This window comes from Podarcis raffonei, chromosome 7, assembly GCF_027172205.1.
Source record: "Podarcis raffonei isolate rPodRaf1 chromosome 7, rPodRaf1.pri, whole genome shotgun sequence".
Lineage (NCBI taxonomy): Eukaryota > Metazoa > Chordata > Lepidosauria > Squamata > Lacertidae > Podarcis > Podarcis raffonei.
In genome coordinates, this window is record NC_070608.1 from 25,520,679 (window position 1) to 25,539,910 (window position 19,232).

Sequence of the window (19,232 nt, forward strand, 5' to 3'; positions counted from 1 at the left end):
CTCTGGGCTCTGAGCCTTCTTTCCCTTGGGGTTTCCCCAGGTGGTTCCTCCCACCATTCTTCCAACCAGTCCATGATATCAACTTAGAGCCTTACAATAACCCAAGAACAGACCTCTTAAGTTCCCCCTCCTCTTGGAATATTCCCCCCAGCCCCACCACCAACCCTTTTTGCAGCAGTATCTTTATTCAGCACAGCCACTGCTTGTCCAAAACCAGCTACGATTAAAACATTAAACATATCCAATCTGACAATTTCAATCTTTTTCAGCTCAGTCTTTGAGCAGATTCACACAGCCTCCAATTCTGAAGCACTCTAGGCATGATGGTGTGACAGTGAACTAATGTCACCACCGTAATGTCACCATCCTTAGCCAACCTGATGTCCTCCAGCACATGCCGGCTGGGGCTGGTGGGAGTTGTAGTCAAAAACCTCAGAGGGCACCAGGGTTACCTAAGAGTGGTATATATTCTATGTTGTGTGCAGCACATAGTAAAGGTAAAGGTACCCCTGCCCGTACGGGCCAGTCTTGACAGACTCTAGGGTTGTGCGCTCATCTCACTCTATAGGCCGGGAGCCAGCGCTGTCCTCAGACACTTCCGGGTCACGTGGCCAGCGTGACGAAGCTACTCTGGCAAGCCAGAGCCGCACACGGAAACGCCGTTTACCTTCCCGCTGGTAAGCGGTCCCTATTTATCTACTTGCACCCAGGGGTGCTTTCGAACTGCTAGGTTGGCAGGCGCTGGGACCAAACGATGGGAGCGCACCCCGCCGCGGGGATTCGAACCGCCGACCATGCGATTGGCAAGTCCTAGGCGCTGAGGTTTTACCCACAGCGCCACCCACGTCCCTGTGCAGCACATACTTGCCTACAATCACACCTCTCCATGCAACAGCTCAGGATTTATACTACTATTCTGCATAATTTTTTCACATGTAAATACAGAATGCATTTCTGTATGCAGAATTCAAATGCAAACAGATATGCATGCATCATATATTATGTTACATGCAAAGGAAGGGGAAGTTATATGTACTACCTCAAAAACAGTGTTTTCCAGCTTGGAAGTTCTTGTTCTGCAGCTGGTGTTTGCTGTTGAAGGTACATCCATTACATGCAGCAACTAACACATAAGGTCATAAACAAGCTACGGACCATGCGGTTGAGAACAGAGAGAAGTTACCTTACCTAATTCTCCTGAAGGTGGCCTGGCCAACAGACACGAGGCAAATGATTAGCACTAAAATGTAGAAAGGCAATAGTGAGGACTGAGTGAGTCGCAGAAAGAAGTCTTGGGATGGTGTCTGAAGGGACTCTTGACAAAGCAGCCAGTTGATTGTGAAGTTCCTAAAAATTGCAAAAAAGGGGGGGGAGGGCAGTCATGAGCTTAGCCAGTCAGTATAAACCCTATCAATTGCATTTTCTAATATCACCAAGTTGCTGGATCAGACCAAAGACTTGTCTGCTCCAGCACTTTGCTCCCACAGTGGCCAATTGGATGTCTTTGGGAAGACCAGAAGCAAGGGCAGTGCTGCTTTCTAATAATAATAATAATAATAATAATAATAATAATAATATTTTTTTTATTTATACCCCGCCCTCCCCAGCCAAGGCCGGGCTCAGAGCGGCTTACAAGCAATAATAAAAACAAGAAGAATGATTACAACTTAAAAACAAAAATAAAATACAACATTAAAATAATGGAACATTAAAATATTAAAATGTAGCCTCATTGCAGGAGGAGAAGGAAAAGAAAAAAGAAAGAGAGGGAGGGAGGGAATCAAATTGGCTCCAAGCCAAAGGCCAGGCGGAACAACTCTGTCTTACAAGCCCTGCAGAAAGAAATCAGATCCTGCAGGGCCCTGGTCTCATGAGGCAGAGCGTTCCACCAGGCCGGAGCCAGAGTTGAAAAGGCCCTGGCTCTGGTTGAAGCCAATCTAACTTCCTTAGGGCCTGGGACCACTTGGGTGTTGTTATTTATGGACCTTGAGGCTCTCCGTGGGGCATACCAAGAGAGGCGGTCCCGTAGGTACGAGGGTCCTAGGCCGTGAAGGGCTTTAAAGGTCAAAAGGAGCACCTTAAATCTGACCCTGTACTCCACCGGGAGCCAGTGCAGCTTGAAAAGCACTGGGTGAATATGCTCCCATGGCAAAGACCCCGTGAGGAGCCTCGCTGCAGCATTCTGTACCCGCTGGAATTTCTGGGACAGCTTCAAGGGCAGCCCCGCGTAGAGCGAATTACAGTAGTCAAGCCTGGAGATGACCGTTGCATGGATCACTGTGGCCAGGTCGGGGCGGGAAAGGTAAGGGACCAACTGCTTGATGCGGCAAAGGTGGAAAAATGTCGCCTTGGCTGTTGCTGTAACTTGCGCCTCCATGGAAAGGGAGGCGTCAAGGATTACACCCAAACTCTTAACGGAAGGCAAAGGCAGAATGGCTCCGCTGGTGGTTTTGCACCACGCCAATCTTATCTGGTGCTCTTGCCTCTGTGCCTGCCTCCCCTTTTCCCTCCCAGTTAAGTGGCAGCAACCCTGTTGCTGGGAAGCTAGGACTGCAGCTCCACCCTACTGGGTGACTTGCTTCTCCCCACAAGCAGGACATGAACTCAATTGCACTTTTCTGCCCATGACCCTCAGCAACAGGTATGTAGAGCCATACTGCCTCTGATTCTAGAGGTGGCAGACAGCAGCTATGTTGGCCTTATCCTCCATATGATCTTCTAAACCCGTTAAAGCTGTTCACCAAATTGCTGGCGTTCACCAAATCCTGTGGTAGTGAACTCCATTGCTTAGTGTGTTGTGTGAAAAAGCACTTCCTTCTGTTTGGAACAGCTATCATTCAGCTCCATTGGATTACCCCAGCTTCTAGTATCGTGAGAGGAAGAAAAAACTCTGTCTAATTTCTCCAAGTGTCATGCAGAATTTACGCACCTCTATCATGTCCCCGTTCCCTTCCCTTGCTTTTTTTTAAAGCTACAGAACTCCAAATGCTATAACCTTTCCAGTTGCTCCAGCCCATTTTGACTGCCTTTTTTCTGCACTTTTTAAAGCTCGACAATGTCCCTTTAGAAATGCAGCAACCAGAAAAGTATACAGTTTTCCAAATGCGGTCGCATTACAGTATCAGCAGCTTTATTTTCAAATGATTCCCAACACTGAATTTGTCTTTCACAACAGCTGCACATTGGCTGACATTTTCATCAACCTGCCCTAAGATACTGAAAATCAAGTAATAACAAGTACTGCCCCCATCTCAGTGTGTAAAGCTCTGCTAGTGAACCTGGACAGCTGCCACTGGGTTAGAGCTGATAAGATTCTCAAACAGACGCCAAGCTCTCCTCCAGTGATCGTAATGTACAACTCCTTGCATTTTACAAAATATCACTTCAGACTTACTTAGTAATGTTTAAACCCAATTTTACTTCAAGCACTTTCATTAAATGTTCATTTTCTTTATGGGGAATAAAAGTCTGCAAAACAAACAGAAAGGAAATTGTGTGTTAGCACCACACTTTTGAGACAGACCGTTGCTGCATCTGACAAACATTTGCCAGCGCAAGAGATAAACAATCTTTCAGTTAGCAGCATCACATTTTCTACTGGAATATTTTTTAAAAAAACAAAAAAACTTAGCAATGTTGAGAGTTTCAAAAGATGGGTTAATTCTTTACCAGTTCTATCCATTACCTTTTTCCACTAGAAAAAGAAAAAGCACAGCAGGAAGAGGAATTTTGAGATTACTATTATTTCCCTAGGCAACTAACATCCAAAAACAAACAAATGCTTTCATTATCCTGTACGATTAATTTTAAAAAATAAAAATAAAATCTTACCTTCACTACAAAATTCAAAGTCACTGTTATTGTGAATACCAAATAAAAGTAAATGACTTTCAGCATCCTTGAAAGAAGCGTCCCCTTTTTTGTATTCATCTAAAAAACAGACAAGAAAGTATTAACTTTATAGGAGGAGGGAGGGGGTTGGATTTGATATCCCACTTTATCACTACCCTAAGGAGTCTCAAAGCAGCTAACAATCTCCTTTCCCTTCTTCTCCCACAACAAACACCCTGTGAGGTGAGTGAGGCTGAGAGACTTCAGAGAAGTGTGACTGGCCCAAGGTCACCCAGCAGCTGCGTGTGGAGGAGCGGGGAAGCGAACCCGGTTCACCAGATTACGAGTCTACTGCTCTTAACCACCACACCACACTAGCTCTTATAGAGGAGGGAGACAGGGAACATCAGGCCTGTGGGTCAAATGGAGCCCTCCAGGCCTCTCAGAACCCACTCAGGCTACGTCCACCCCCTACTTCCTAAACCATGGCCCCCGCCTGCCCTTCTCCACTCTCTCAAGCGCTTCTCCCTGACTGGAATGTGTCCCTGATCTCGCTTGCCTGCACGGAGAGATGTGTTGTGTTACAGAACACTCTGCCCTTTTCATGGCTGGGATGCATCCTACTTAGGTTGCTCTGCCAACTTTTGCCTCAGACCCCCTCACTTTGGGCCTTTCATGCCCCACATACAGAGATGTCAGGAGTTAGAAGAAACAAGGGTTGTTCAGTAGTGCCAGGCCTAATGACCACAGCAACTCTTCTGAATGTCCCCGCCTTCCCACAGCTGCCTAAGTCTCCTCCTTTCCCGGGTCTTTCCCAAGCCATCTGAGATTACGCCGGCATGCCTGCCTTTGCTCCTTTCACTTCATCCCTCTCCTGGTTCTGGGAGACCAAGGGGGAGGGGAGCTTGTCGCAGCCGGAGGTGGAAACATCCTGGCTTCTTCACCAGCCTGAAACACCTCCACCTCTTGGCCTTTATCCTCTCTTGCTTCTGATTCTGGACTTCTCTCTGCCACAAGCTCTTCCTGCTCACTAAACCCTGTTACCTCTTCAGCTTCTGACACCTCCTTCTCCCAGTCTGCTCCCTCTTCTCCCTCTGACCACTCATCATCGTCCCACCACCAATCCCTGGGCTCTGGGCTTTTTTCCCTTGGGGGTTCCCCAGCTGGTTCCTCCCACCATTCCACTGTATCCAGCCCGTCCATGACAAAGAGACCATGGAAGATTGTCCATGGTGGAACACAGACCTCAGGTTTTAAAAAGATTCACTACCTCTGCTAGAGAGAGAGAGAGAAAAACAGCAGTACAGGCAGAGGTCAAACCACCAAATGATTTCCCAATTATTACCTGGAGGTATTTTGCCAGCAGCACCGCTGCGACAAGGCTGAGGAGTGGAGACACTAACAGAGCTGGATTCTCAAACTGTAACATGTATCCCAGAAAGAGAGAAAACAGGTAGACCTTATACACTTCATGTACCTGCGGAAGGGAAAAGCAAAAAGGTATTGACCCTCAAAGCAACAGGCGATCACGGCTGCAAGAAACAACCGTCCTCTATATTTAAACTTTTTCTGCCAGCCTTTTATCTGTGCCTGTTAGCAGAATGAACAGTTCACGGGTTTAGAAGGCTGGCAAAAAGAGAGGGGAAGAGCAGCAAGCTAGCAATTAAACTGGTATTAAAATTGGTAAGTTTCAAGTGCCGAAATACCTTCTCTGTCTGTGTGAAACCCACAGTGTCCAACAAGAAGAGTGACACAGCCTGGACAAACAGCAGATAGTGACTGTACTCCCACATCATCATGAAAGTGTAGGTTGAAGCACTCACCAACAGGTAGCAAAACCTCTGGGGGAATTGAAAGGGAAGACATCTTAATCACCATGTACTTATTTTCATACAAAGCAAGATTGGGAAAAATATATAGTATCAGTAACTGGCATTCCATCTTAATCCTGCATAACTCTTGAATGGATTTTTATTCTTAATATGATAGTAGCAAGAAGAAGAGGCCTTAACAGTTCTCGAAAATGAATGTTTTTTTGGTCCGTTACATTTTTCCTTAGGCAAAACCATCTCATTTTTTAAAGCAGAGTTGGGGCACCCTTTCCAGCCAAAAGGCTGCATTTGCCTCTGGGCAATTTCCCGTGGGCCACATGGCAGCGCTGGATTGGGCCAGGGGAGTGGGCGGAGCAATTCATGTAAATTTAAACCTTCGTATGGTATGAACGCTCCTCTCTTATCCTCCATCCACGGAAACAATAATGCATTATCTGGGTTTAAGGACACATGCCAGCCAGGCAAAAGTACTCAAGATGCGAAGGAATGCCAGTAGAAAGTGTGTTTATGGAGGGGGGTGTGGCCTGGGGAGAGTTCAGAGGGCCAAACACAGAAGCCTGCAGGGCCACATTCAGCCCCTGGCCCTAAATGGTTTACTGGATCAAGATTCTCAAATTTGATCAGCCTATTTATACTATTATATTTTGACTGAAAACATCTTCATCTTACCTCAGCAGAAGGATTTATGTTGTTCTTTAAATAGCCAGTAAGAGCTGCTACTTGACAAGCAAAATATGGCAATGCCCAATTTTCTCTTGACGGGATAGAATAGTCTATTTTTGTGGTATCTGCCCTGGAAAACATACAGGGACGACCCATTAAAATATACAGGTTACTTTAGAACATAAATATAGGCTTGACTATTGCTCTTGACAGAAACAACATAACAGCAATAAAGCCTTAAGCGATCGGCAGTTTTGGAAGGGAAGTTCTAAAAAATCCTCTGTGGTCAATGTAAATGTCCCTGCAAATCTGGAGAGGTAGAATCGATAACTGGGGTTCTTACGTATTGCTCCTTCTATTGTGATATGCATGATTTTTATTGACCCATTTCAAACGGAAATTCCCAGAACGACGGGATGCATTTAATGCTATTTTACTCCTTTCTGATAAGAACACATCCATCTCTTCCAGGATGGCTCAATATTGTGCTGCTGTGTGTACAACTCTCCAGAGACTAATTTTAGCAAATTGATAATTTTGTTCTCTGTGCCGGGCATTTTATAGTACGACACTTATGGTTCTCTATTTTGTTTTGTTTGGTATTCTTTTGTATATTCATTTGTATGACTTTTTTTCTGAATATTAGTCACTGACCATAATAAAGAGCCTTGGAGTTTTTAGCGATTAGAACTTTTGGGGGACTGATCATTAATAGCGTTGCTATTTAATCCTAGATGTCATTTTTCACCCTAACCCAACCTGGTGCCCTTTAGATTACAACACATATTGGGTCCAGGCAGCATGGGCAATAGGCCTGAATGGAGCTGCAGGCCAAAAGACCTGGTTGGGAAAGACTGCCTTCTACAAATAGAAGCATACTCTAATGAAAGCAAGGACAATGAGCTTTTACAATAACATTTCGATTTCTAAATTTTAAACAGCAATACTGCAAAAGCAATGGTCTATGCAATGGGTTCTTTCCCTCTCAGATGTATATATTTGATTTTATTAACAGCACATTTATAGCCACAAATTGGAGTATAAACTACATATACAAGAATTAAATACCTTGCCCTGTCATGAAATGGCATGAGGAAAGTGACACGCTCCATCAGGAATCCATAAGCCTATAACCTCTCCACAGAGAATTTCGTACGATGGGCTTCAAGACACTTTCCAGACATTTAATGCCCAACATGCAAATGTAACCAACAAAAATCGCAGGACAAAAAGTATGGTGTGTGTATGTGTGAAACAGAAAGGCCATAACCAATTCTTATTCATATGATCCATTTCCCGCTCTTATAATATTTCCAGTTACAGAATGAACCTTTCCTGGTAGTGTTCTACATTAGCAACTAGAAACTTTCATAAAAGTTCCCTTTGGAAATAGCGTAGAAGGGAAAAGGAAAAGAAAGAATTAGGAATACAGTTGCTTGTTCAGTTCAAGGCAGGGAAAGAATAGCAAATTATGGGGTGGGGTGGGTAGTAAAGATTTGCTTTACCTGTTAATAATGAACCAGACAACAGTCAGCATCCCTGCCAGCCAAGTCCCACTCATTAGCCAGCTGGTTACGAACAACGCAGTCACATAGATCCCCTGCAGTCCAAATACTATGCCAATGTAAAAATATACTGGCTCAATAACCTCCTGAAAATTAAAGACATAAATATTTTCAAACACGCAATACTAGCAGCTGAGTTACAACAATAAAGCACCGTTTGAAATTCACAAATGGAAAGAGAAGACCATGAAGCTGATGGGCTGGAAGATAATAACTGGGAGTGGGGAGTAGCAGCAGCACCTTACTGTTGCCGCAAAACACTAACCCCTTTATAGAGCAAAGGCAAAGGCTATTTGCATGGATCACTGAGAACCCTCATAGCAATCAACTGCAGCCATGCAGCTTTCAGCTTTTCAAAATATAAGATATGGACTTCCTTACACTCCTCAAGCTACTCTTAGGGGTGCTTCCATTAACTGAGACCCCACACCCAGGTCTCAACTAAGGGGCTGATTACACGCAGAGGCGGTTGCACTTTCTCTAGGCACACAGAGAACCCTCAGTGCACAGTGTAGCAGTCCTCCGACAGCTCACCACATATAATGCTCTGGAGGAAAACAAGCTGCTTGCTTTTAGGGCAACACACTTCTCAACTACTTATCCCCTAGGACCGTAAAGAAACAAGAGAGGGGCAAAGCATACTTCACTGCCAGATGCTTGGTATAAGAGGCTGGCGATCAATTCTGGATACAACGTCATTTGCCGCACGACATTCATGGTCTTCAGCGAGAGAGTCCTGTTGTCGTGGGTTAATTGATTAACGCCTGAGAATGAGATTTGGGTGGGAGGAAGGGATGCCAGCATTATTTATGCAATTTCTCAAGATCAACAAAAGGAAGGGTTCTGCCATGTTTGATTTCTGCAACTTGAGCCCTGTTCAGGAGTCATGCCTAAGAATGGAACATCTACATGAGTTGAGGCCAGGCCAACTAGTCTCGCCCCCCAATGCCCTTGCATGTGCTGGCCCCATCCTTCCTGCATTGAGTAGGAAGGTCCAAAGGGTATTTGGCTGAGCAGGCTCTGAAGGCTCCTTGCAATTGGGACCACAGATGGCACAGTATTCCCAGTTATTGGGAGGCTTCTAAGCACGTTCAGCTGAATGCAGACCTTCCTGCTGAACAAGAGAAGATTGGAGGTGGATGGAATAGATGGAACACCATAGGCAGGACTGATGTGTGCCTGACAAATCCACTACTTGTGTTGCCATTCTCTAAATGGTTGAACAGGACTTCTGCGGAGGCTACCTGCAAAGGCATAGGGCATCTCCATGGGGTGAAATATTGGAATAGCCTTTAGGATTTCAGGGATATTGTGCTTTGTGAAAAGCTGCTAGATGCCATCTCATAACATAAGAAGCAAGGTTAGACAGATGTATATCCATTTGCTTGGGAGGCTAGTAACTCCCTTCCAGAACTAGTCCTGTTACAAAGCCTGCATTTGCCTCCTGTTGAAGAATTTGACAGGCAGTCTCTGGCTTTGCCACTATGCAGTGAACACAGCAGCTCCTTGGACGACACAGTGTGCAAGCTTCATTGCGCCAGTCCTGAAATCTAGCTCTTTATTTACAATTCATTAGCAGCGCAGGCCCTGCTCTACTCTACAGCTAGCAGCACAATCCAGGGAAAAGAGCTTTTGATGGTGGAGTGAAGTTCTGTGCCTCACAGGGGATTCTCAGCTGTCTCCTGTAGGGGAACGGATCAGGTCCATGGTTCTCCTTTGCCTGACCACTGGGTTAGGGTTTCCAGACCACAAGGCCTAACAGGATTAGAAATAGATTATCCCAGAGAACAAGGGATATAATACACAAGTGGAAGCTTTGATGAACCAACTTTGCATTGATAAGAAGATGTGCAAACGGAGTTACATATGCCTGTGCAATAGCTTTGTGGAGTCTGATAGCTTAAACGCTTTCTCTCCTCCATCCTAAGAAGCTACTCATACTATCTTTTCTGATTTTGTCTCATTTGCTATTTAGTAAATGTATGTGTCTTACCTCTTTTAAAGGAGGGAGCTCTTAATAAGTCTTTGTAAAATGAGTAGTAAATGGCACCATCACCCTGAAATGTGATTTCTCGTTCAAGCTCCTAGAAAACCAAAATCAAAAAACCAAAATCATATTCTCATTTGATATTCATGACACAACCATCCAATGAGAAAGGATACATCTTTAATAAATCATGGGGGAAGTTTGACTGGAGTGTCATTTCCATTCATTAATAAACCTAACAGCAATAATGGGTGATATTCAACTAAGTCATACTCACAGCAAACTAAGTGCAGACAAGTCCAACGATTTCAGTGGGTCTGCTTTATTGACGAATGTTGGATATCACCCAATAATAGTTATAAGATTTATTGAGCTATTTGTCAATGAACTTCCACGAGTGGCTCACTACAAAATGTTAACAAGATTTAAAAGCCAACAGTAAAACACAGCAAAAGAACAAAAAGCACCTCCTCCTTGCACAGAGGCTGTGAAAAATATTTCAATGGAAAAGACCTGGGTCAGCACAAAACTCCAGTTGCAGCTTCTGGCAATTGCAACAGCACACTTGTTCACCACAATAATGGGAATTAATCTGGAGTATCTATGAGCTATAAAGAGCTGCCTTTATGTTCTTTCAGAATGACAGCCTAACTAGCTTGATACTGGTACTCCATCTGGTAGCAGCCCTTTTCCAGCAGAGAAAGGTGTCTGTACCCACCCGTCCTAGTAAGCAAGATGGTTTATCACACTTCAGGTTCAGATCAGCCCAATAAAGGGTGCAGAGAAGGGGGGAAAGGGGACATGGCCTGGAGGAAGATCTGAGGGCCAGAAAGAAGGGCAGAGAGGGCCACATTCAACCCAAGGGCTAGAGGCTCCTCTCTTCTGAATAAGGTAAAGATAGAGCGTTTTCTGTATTGTTTGTAATTATGATTCTATTTCCTTACCGGCCTGCCAGAGAACCAGAATTTGCGCTCATGGTATGTCGAAAGGTACATGGCATACATCATTCCACTTATGACTGCTGCAAGACAGCCAAAGAAAAGCTTTGCGAAACGTGGAATGAAGACATCTGTAAAGGAATGTTAGGAACGTCACATGAAGCCACCAGGAAGCTCTAGGTCTTGAGCACAAAGAACAAAGCTTTCAAGGCCAAACCAATGGTTCGCCTAACCCCGTATTCTCATATCAGCCAGTTCCAGTGACCTGATCAAGAGTTTCCAACAAGACACAGAAGCTACAGGACGCTGTGTGGATAGTGCCATTATATACTTTAGTCATTATATAGTTCAATCTGGAATTTCCTGTTGCTGTTTTTCCTATCTAGCTTCCTGAGGAGTGTGTCCTAGTCTAAGCCTTCCAATGCCATGACCTTCCCCTCTTTGGGGGATGAGGACTTGGAGGAAGAATTGAAGGAAGAACAGGGAACTGTTCACAGGGACGAGACACACTGGTTTCCTGTTCCCCAGAACCTCCAGGACAGAAGTAGTCCATTCTGCCAACACCTCTGTGGTCTGAGGAAGTCGTGTCATCACCCTCCAACTCTGCAGACTCCAGTTTAGATGCTCCTGCAGAACCACAATTTCCACCACTCTGTAAGCTGCTGAAATGGGCAGAAGAACTTTAACCAGGAAAGCTTCTCTCACTGAAGACAGAGCTTGCCACCCAGACTGAACTGGGGCATTATTTAAGGGGAAACTGCAGTTCTCAGAGTTCTTTAGGGAAAAGCATAAACTGAATCCGTTTCTAGCTACTGTACATTTCTCATGTAGATAGCCCATCAGCAGTACAGCTGTAGGCAAAGGAAGCGATGCACGAACGTGACTGTTTTTCAGAAGAGTAACTGTGAAACCAGCATGAAGCGCAGAGTCAACTGCTAAGACAGCCTAGCCTTTTGCTTGGCAGCTGTTCCACGGAGGCAAGTGGGCAGCCTGGAAGAGGAAGGGTAGATCACTCTATTCCTCATCCAACATCCCACTAGCTTTCCATACTAGCCAAAGAGGGAGGGAACTCTCACCTACCACAGCCAGCACAGAAATTCAGCAGCCTGGCAGAGAAGAGACAAAATGGTCCACCCTTCCAGTAATTGACTGCTAGCCCAAATTTAGCAGTCAATTACTGGAAATCAAATATCATTTGCTAGTTTAAGAGGTTAGATCATATGTGTTTTCCCTGCTGTCTCAAAGAAGAGAGCTTCTCTCTTCCACAGCCAGCACAGAAATGCAGACTCCTAGTTTTGTAGTCGGCTAGTATTTTATTCTTTTACAGGCTAGAGAATCTTTTGCATGTTGATTTACAAGGCTGCACTATTAGATAGTGTGCTGCAGCCACAAGTTTTTCCCCCTCAATGTAAAGATTTTCATGTGGTGCAACAGAAGAATTGCAAAGTGAATTTGCAACACAGAGAAAATCTTAACCCATATACACGATTTTACAATGAAAGAAGTAGAGTGCCACGTTAAAAAAAAAAGGACACAACTTACATCTTGGAGATTTTTTTGACTTTTTCGTTTCCTCATCGTTTTCTTCAGGAGCTTTTCCTTCAGCTTCTGTACTGTTCGGCTTCTTTCTCTGCTTCAGATCTGCAGCTCCTGACAACAGAGCCAGAAGTTATTATTGGGCTGCAACCCTACAAATACACATTCTCTCTCTTATCTGGGAACAAGTCCCATGAAACTCAGTGGGACTTCTTCCAAACAGGATTGTGTTTCATTAAGTTTTCTAATTAGGTGTGGTGCCCATATATTAGCAAAATGCTGAACAATGGCAAGCATTAGCCCCAGTGAACTGTCTGTGCTCAGGGTATTCAAAGGGCAGCCTTCCTACATAAGCAGCCAGCCCACCCACCATCATAGTCAGAGGCCCTGCTTTGCATCTCACTGACATGAACAGAAGGCTGGCTGGCATTTTAATAGTAATAATAAATTTTATTTATACCCCACCCTCCCCAGCCAGAGCTGGGCTTAGGGCGGCTAACACCAATAAAATCACAGTAAAAACCTAATAGGGGAAAAAGAGAGGGGGGAAAGAAAAAGGGGGGGGGAACACAATTTAAAATACAGGTTAAAATGCAATTTAAAATGCAGCCTCATTTTAAAGTAGCTGATAAATCATAAGGGGAGGGAAACATGGGTCAGACCGAGTCCAAACCAAAGGCCAGGCGGAACAGCTCTGTCTTGCAGGCCCTGCAGAAAGATGTCAAGTCCTGCAGGGCCCTAGTCTCTTGTGACAGACCATTCCACCACGTCGGGGCCAGTGCTGAAAAGGCCCTGGCCCTAGTTGAAACCAATATAACCTCCTTGAGGCTCAGGACCTCCAAAGTGATGTTATTTGTGTATCTTAAGGTCCTCCGCGGGGCATACCAGGAGGGGCGGTCCCGTAGGTACGTGGGTCCTAGGCCACATTTTCAGTTTTAGTGCCCATGTTGTGGAACTCCCTAACCTGGGAGGCCCAAGTGGACCCCTTTCCACGGCACTGAAGAGCACTGAGGAACAATCCCGTTAATAAACAAATTGCAAATTAACAAATAATAGGTATCAGAAGGCAAGTGCAGTGTGAGGGCACTTGCAGGCAGATGTTTTAATCCTTCTCCCGCTATGCCAATTCTCCCCTGCCAATTACTATCGCTATCTTGGCTGATTTTAACCTGTTTTTAATTCATCCAGATTCCAAGGCCAGAAATTAAGTACACGGGGAGGGAAAGGGGGGGGGGAATTGGCAGGAGAGTCTTCAGACACAAGACTTCTGCCCGCTGACACCCCTACAAACTCCCACCAACACATTCACAAGAAAAAGTATTTTAAAAGAACTGGGGTTTTGGGGGGAGGGACCCCTAAATTGGGGAGAATTCCCAAAAAGGGCCCAACGAGGACTGAACATGCTCAGTAGGAACTGACTGTTGTTGGGGAGGGGGAGTGAAAATCAAGACGGGGGGGGGGATGAAATGACCAGAACCCTGAACAGCTCCCCACTACAGCATTTTCTGACAGGTTCTACTTGTGATCTCCTATGAGAAGGCCTCCGGCAAATACCTGTGTGTCAGAGGGAGACTCTTAGCTAAGTAGAGATCCTTATTCCAGACTGCATCTGTACTGGAACACTTTGAAACTATTTTTATATGTGAAGCTGTTTTTCAATTATTTTTACACTTTTCTGGTTTCACCATTGTATCTATTTTCTTTGTTTTATCATTGTGCCTTTTATTGTTGTAAACTGCCTTGGGACCTTGTGGTAAAGGGCAGGTAAGTAATCTATTTTTTAAAAATGGTACAGCTTTGAACACTACAGTTCTATACCACTGGTTATTTTACCGCACACAGGCAAGACTATGCAAATTAACGTTTTTTCACATAGTTGAGCTTCAAAACCTTTTTTATAACAGGAAGGTCTAAATAAAAAGCATTAAAACACCCACACTGTAACACAGAGGAAGTCTGCTAAATGACGTACATGTTGATTTTACAGACTGCTGAACTGTGACCAAAACACACAAGCAAACTGCTTCTGTTTAGTTTCCTGCTGCTTTAAAAACAAGGAAAATATTGTTTTCACTCCTGAATACCTTTTACCAAGGTGAAAGGGAAAGTTGAGCAAGGTTAAGTGCTAAAAATAGGTCTACAGATTTTCCATTCTGACACATAATTAGGATGTTTAGCATTTCAAAGGACCCCCATTATGGGGGCAGGGGAGGGGACTAGAAGCTATTAACCACAAGCTACAATACCTAAATGGAATCTCCACATCTCCAGGGGTGAAACACTTCTGAATACCAGATCCTTGGAAAAAACAAGGTCTTCCAAGAACCAGGATACAAGGCCCCATCTGCACTATACATTTAAAGCAGTATCATACTAATTTAAACAATCATGGCTTCCCCCAAAGAATCCTGGGAAATGTAATTTGTTAAGGGTGCTGAGAGTTCTTAGGAGATCCCTATTCCCACCACAGAGCTAAGATTCCCAAAGCGGTTTAACAATCAACCCCAGGGAACTCTGGGAATAGTTAGCTCTCTAAGGGGAACAATAGTTTCTATAGTTTCTCAGCACCCTTTAAAAAAAACCACTACAGTTCCCAGGATTCTTTGGGGGAAGCCTTGACTGTTTAAAGCAGTATGATACTGCTTTACATGTATGGATGGGGCCACAAGACTCTGTGGGTCTTGGCCAAATTCAGCAGGACTCTTCATGCGTTCTTATGAAACAAGTTTGTCAGGCTCACGAAGCCCAATGAATGTTACAAACCTCTTTCCACAGAGAAGATAAAAATCTCACTCATCTGCAGTCACTAGGAAGAATCTAGATAATCTCAGTCAGCATTGTAGTCCCTTATCTGGAATTTTAGAGATTTTCAGAGATGCAAATGACATTCTGAATTCTGAGCTGGTCTGTCCAGATGTTTAGGATATCTAAAATACTATATACTGATCTTTGAAGGTAAACACATTCACAATACCAAACAAACCTGATATGAGCAGCACTATGTTGTGCAACAAAGCCAAGAATGTTATGATGTGGTAAGGTCATATCTAAAGCAAAATGTTAAGTTTCCTTTCAAAAATAAGTATCTGTAAAGGAGATGAGGAGATTGTCCAAGGGTGCAAAAACAGCAGTTGCTTAAGGTCACTGTCCGGCCCCACTTCTCTTAATCTTTTTCCAGGTTGGGGAGCGAGCAGAGTGGGTGAGTAACAGAAATGGGAGGTGGAAGAGGGCAGGTGGCTTATGACTGCAGGTGTGTATGATGGTGGATGCAGACTGGGGAACAGGGCACATTAAACATATTGCAAAATGAGATACAAGCAATATGTCAATGAAAAATACACCAGTTTGCAACGACGGCAATAATACATAAAAGTTTCTCTTTCTGCCAATTGCTCAACTACCTTAAAACAAGCATGATGTAACCAAGCCAGTGCTTCAAGGATAACAGTGTTAGGGTAACAGGCCACCACTAGTCTTTCTTCTTTAATTCACGCTCATTTGAAGGATGCTTGCAAAGTGCATGCATAGACTTTAACTGCTCAGGTAGGTTTAGCTTATTAGCCAAAAGTTAACATTTGACTGAGCAGATGTACTGCATCTGAGTTTTTTATATTGCAAAGATCACTGTTGCATTTGAGAGACATGGAAAACTCTCATCATCTATACGTATGCTGAACCTGTCACCCAGAAGTATGTTCCACAAAATTATTATAACTTGAAGACAGCATGCTTCAAAGAATGAAAAAAACAACTTAATATTATGTTTCGGTCATGTAGCTTAGACCAAATTCTGTTTATCTAATTGAAGGAAAGGGGAAAGAAAGAGAACAGTAAGACAAATACAGTGGTACCTTGGTCTATGAACAGCCCTGTTCACGAACTACAGTGGTACCTCGGGTTAAGTATTTAATTCGTTCTGGAGGTCTGTTCTTAACCTGAAACTGTTCTTAACCTGAAGCACCACTTTAGCTAGTGGGGCCTCCTGCTGCCGCTGCGCCCCTGGAGCACGATTTCTGTTCTCATCCTGAAGCAAAGTTCTTAACCCGAGGTACTATTTCTGGGTTAGCGGAGTCTGTAGCCTGAAGCGTATGTAACCTGAAGCATATGTAACCTGAGGTACCACTGTATGCGGAAAACAAACTCTGCAAAACCGGAAGAAGGTGTTCCGGTTAGAGAGCTTTGCCTCAGAAGCCGAACGGTGGAAGGGCACTGGCAGCAGGAGGCCTCAGTAGGGAAAGCACACCTCGGTTTAAGAACGCTTTGGTTTAAGAATGGACTTCCGGAACGGATTAAGTTCGTAAACCAAGGTAAAGGTAAAGGTAACGGTAAAGGGACCCCTGACTGTTAGGTCCAGTCGCGGACGACTCTGGGGTTGTAGCGCTCATCTCGCTTTACTGGCCGAGGGAGCCGGTGTACAGCTTCCGGAGCATGTGGCCAGCATGACTAAGCTGCTTCTGGCAAACCAGAGCAGCGCACAGAAACGCTGTTTACCTTCCCCCCACTTATCTACTTGCACTTTGACGTGCTTTCGAACTGCTAGGTTGGCAGGAGCAGAGACCAAGCAACGGGTACCATTGTATAAAAATCTGGTGGTGTGTTAAATGAAAGTTTCTGTTTTTACATTAGTTTATAGAATTGTCCTTATAGATATGAGTGTGGTTAAATATTGTGAGATTATTTGGGGCACATATTTTGAGGTAGGGATGTCACATGATACTTAAGACATACACAAGCACTTTAGTAACTCCCAGGCTGGGGTACTACAATGCACTCTACATTGATCTGTCATTGAAAACTATTCAGAAACTTCGGTTAATTCAAAATGTGGTGTCCCATTCATTATTAGCCACTGAGAGCACGGTACAACCATGCTAGCAGATCTGGCACTGGCTCCCAATTGGCTTCCTGACACAATGCAAAGCACCAAATTCAACCTTTAAACCAGGGGAACCAATTTGAGTCCGAGGCCCACATTCCCCTCTGGGTGTAAATTTGACCTTTGTAAGGTAGGGTAGTTTCCACATATGCTCACAACCCCTCTCTCTCCTCCACACAGGCAAGCAAGAAGCATTATCAGAGTTCAAGGACACATCCCAACCTGGCAAAAACTCTTTAAGGAAGGTGCAAAGCGGGGCTGGTTAACAGTGTGGCCAGGGTGGGTGTGCAGCCTGCAGGGAGTCCTGAGGGCCAGGCATGAAGGGTCCCTGGCCATTTCGGTCCCAGGCCAGAGATTTTCTAACCCAGCTTTAAACCTAACTCAAAACAGCCTTGGCCCAAGGGGGTGCTGGGAGAACTCAGAGTCCTATCTTTGCCAGAAGCTAAAGAGCAGGACTTCTCTTTCATCAATAGATCTGGCAGGCCATCTTGCTTCTGTTTCACAAGTTTGGTGCAACAATATTTTTGTTGCAACAGCCACTGGAGTTGGAAAGGCAAGATCTTGCTGAGCTGACATATGTCTTTCTTTCTTTCTTTCAAACAAGAACCAGATAGAGGGCTGTTAATATATTTTTGTTCCATTCCTTCAAATGTCTATACCTGCCAACTTTGGTACAAGATATGTTGTTTATTTGTGCATTTAATACAATCTTGCTTAAACCTTGTTTCATCGGAAGCCACCCTGAGGGTCCCATCAAGTCATACCAGCGGTTTAGACTTTTCAAAACTTTAAAAAGGCACTGAGGATGGAAGCAAACGAGTATGAAAGCCCATTAAAACAAACATGGGTTGTACCTCCTCACACAGAAAGCTCTTCCGTGTAGGAAGACGCACAAAAACCCCATATAACGCAGAGAATCAAAACCATCACACACCCCTGTTGGGCGCCTGCAGATTTCGTTTCCCCCCCAAGTGCTTCCTGTGCAGAGAACTCCTTAACAGGCATAGCACATTCCTTGAAAAAACCAACCGCTTACTTTTGTCACCTGCGTTTCGAAAAGCCTGGTTTCACCTGTGTCACAATTGTTTGCAGAAACTGAGAAGCCAAAAGAGAGAGGGAGGGGGGGAAATCCACATACACACTCACTTGTACAGGGACGAAGGGGAGTTAAATGCCCACCTGGTCGTCCTCGCCTTCCTAACTCCCTCCCCACGAGCCCTTTGGCTTCCCAGTGTCCACATTCCTTCTTGCATTTCAGTGAGCCCGACACACAAGCCCCACATCCACGCCCCTCCTAATCTCAACCCGCAGCGCCTTCCTCCAGCCCGGCCGCGGAGCCCCGCAGCCCCAGGTCGAGAGGGGTGGGTGGGGGGCCTGGGAAGGAGAAAGGGAAGCGCGCGGCACGTCCCAAGCGCCCACCTTCCTTCTCCATCTCCAGCCGCCGCCGCGAACGAGCCCCCGGAGGTGTGGAGCCGGCCTCTCCGGAGCTCAGGAGCCGGCCGGGGTCTTCCGTTCCTTCTTTCCCCCGCGCCCGGCCGCACTCGAGCCCCACACGCCCCGCTCGGGCTGCACAAGAGGCGGCCTCTCGCTTCCCGTCAGCGTCCCTCTCGCCCAGCCAGCATCTCTCTCTTTTCCTCCTTCAAGGCGGAAGCGGAACGTCCTGCTCGGGGATCGAGGGAGCAGGAGGCGCGTATTTCGGGCGCGTACCGAGGCAGAGACGCGTCTCCCGCGCACGACTTCCGCCCTGGTGCCAGCCTCGGGTGCAAAGCGCGGAACAAAGGCTTCCTAGCCTCTCTTTTGCTCTGTATTGCTTATGATGATAATGCAGGTTCATCCGCATGCACAATTGCAGGCTAGGAAGCGAATTCTCCACTGTGTAGGATGAGATTTGTTCCTGTCTCCTGTTACTACAATTTAAGTCTCAGGACTAAACCTATGCTCACATCATTTTTTTTAAGAAACACATTTGCATTTAGTATTTCACATTCCTAACCTCCAACTAAG

General features: G+C 45.1%; 1 protein-coding gene across 3 annotated transcripts in view; it reads right to left on the bottom strand.

Moving 5' to 3' along the window:
* DPY19L4 (dpy-19 like 4) overlaps positions 1 to 19,232 on the bottom strand; it is a 74,844-nt gene that overhangs the window by 10,038 nt on the left and 45,574 nt on the right. The window contains exons 1-12 of one of the 3 annotated variants that reach the window (XM_053395607.1): positions 18,648 to 18,906; positions 12,359 to 12,466; positions 10,823 to 10,947; positions 9,885 to 9,975; positions 8,534 to 8,655; positions 7,832 to 7,977; positions 6,333 to 6,456; positions 5,538 to 5,672; positions 5,177 to 5,308; positions 3,832 to 3,930; positions 3,395 to 3,468; positions 1,189 to 1,347 (exon numbers count right to left, since the gene is read on the bottom strand). In XM_053395607.1, the coding sequence (XP_053251582.1) occupies positions 1,189 to 1,347; positions 3,395 to 3,468; positions 3,832 to 3,930; positions 5,177 to 5,308; positions 5,538 to 5,672; positions 6,333 to 6,456; positions 7,832 to 7,977; positions 8,534 to 8,655; positions 9,885 to 9,975; positions 10,823 to 10,947; positions 12,359 to 12,466; positions 18,648 to 18,660 (1,328 nt within the window). In that variant the 5' untranslated portion in view covers positions 18,661 to 18,906. Of the gene's footprint in view, positions 1 to 1,188; positions 1,348 to 3,394; positions 3,469 to 3,831; positions 3,931 to 5,176; positions 5,309 to 5,537; positions 5,673 to 6,332; positions 6,457 to 7,831; positions 7,978 to 8,533; positions 8,656 to 9,884; positions 9,976 to 10,822; positions 10,948 to 12,358; positions 12,467 to 18,647; positions 18,907 to 19,232 lie in introns of those variants that run through there. The other 2 variants (XM_053395608.1, XM_053395609.1) reach the window with 2 other exon arrangements.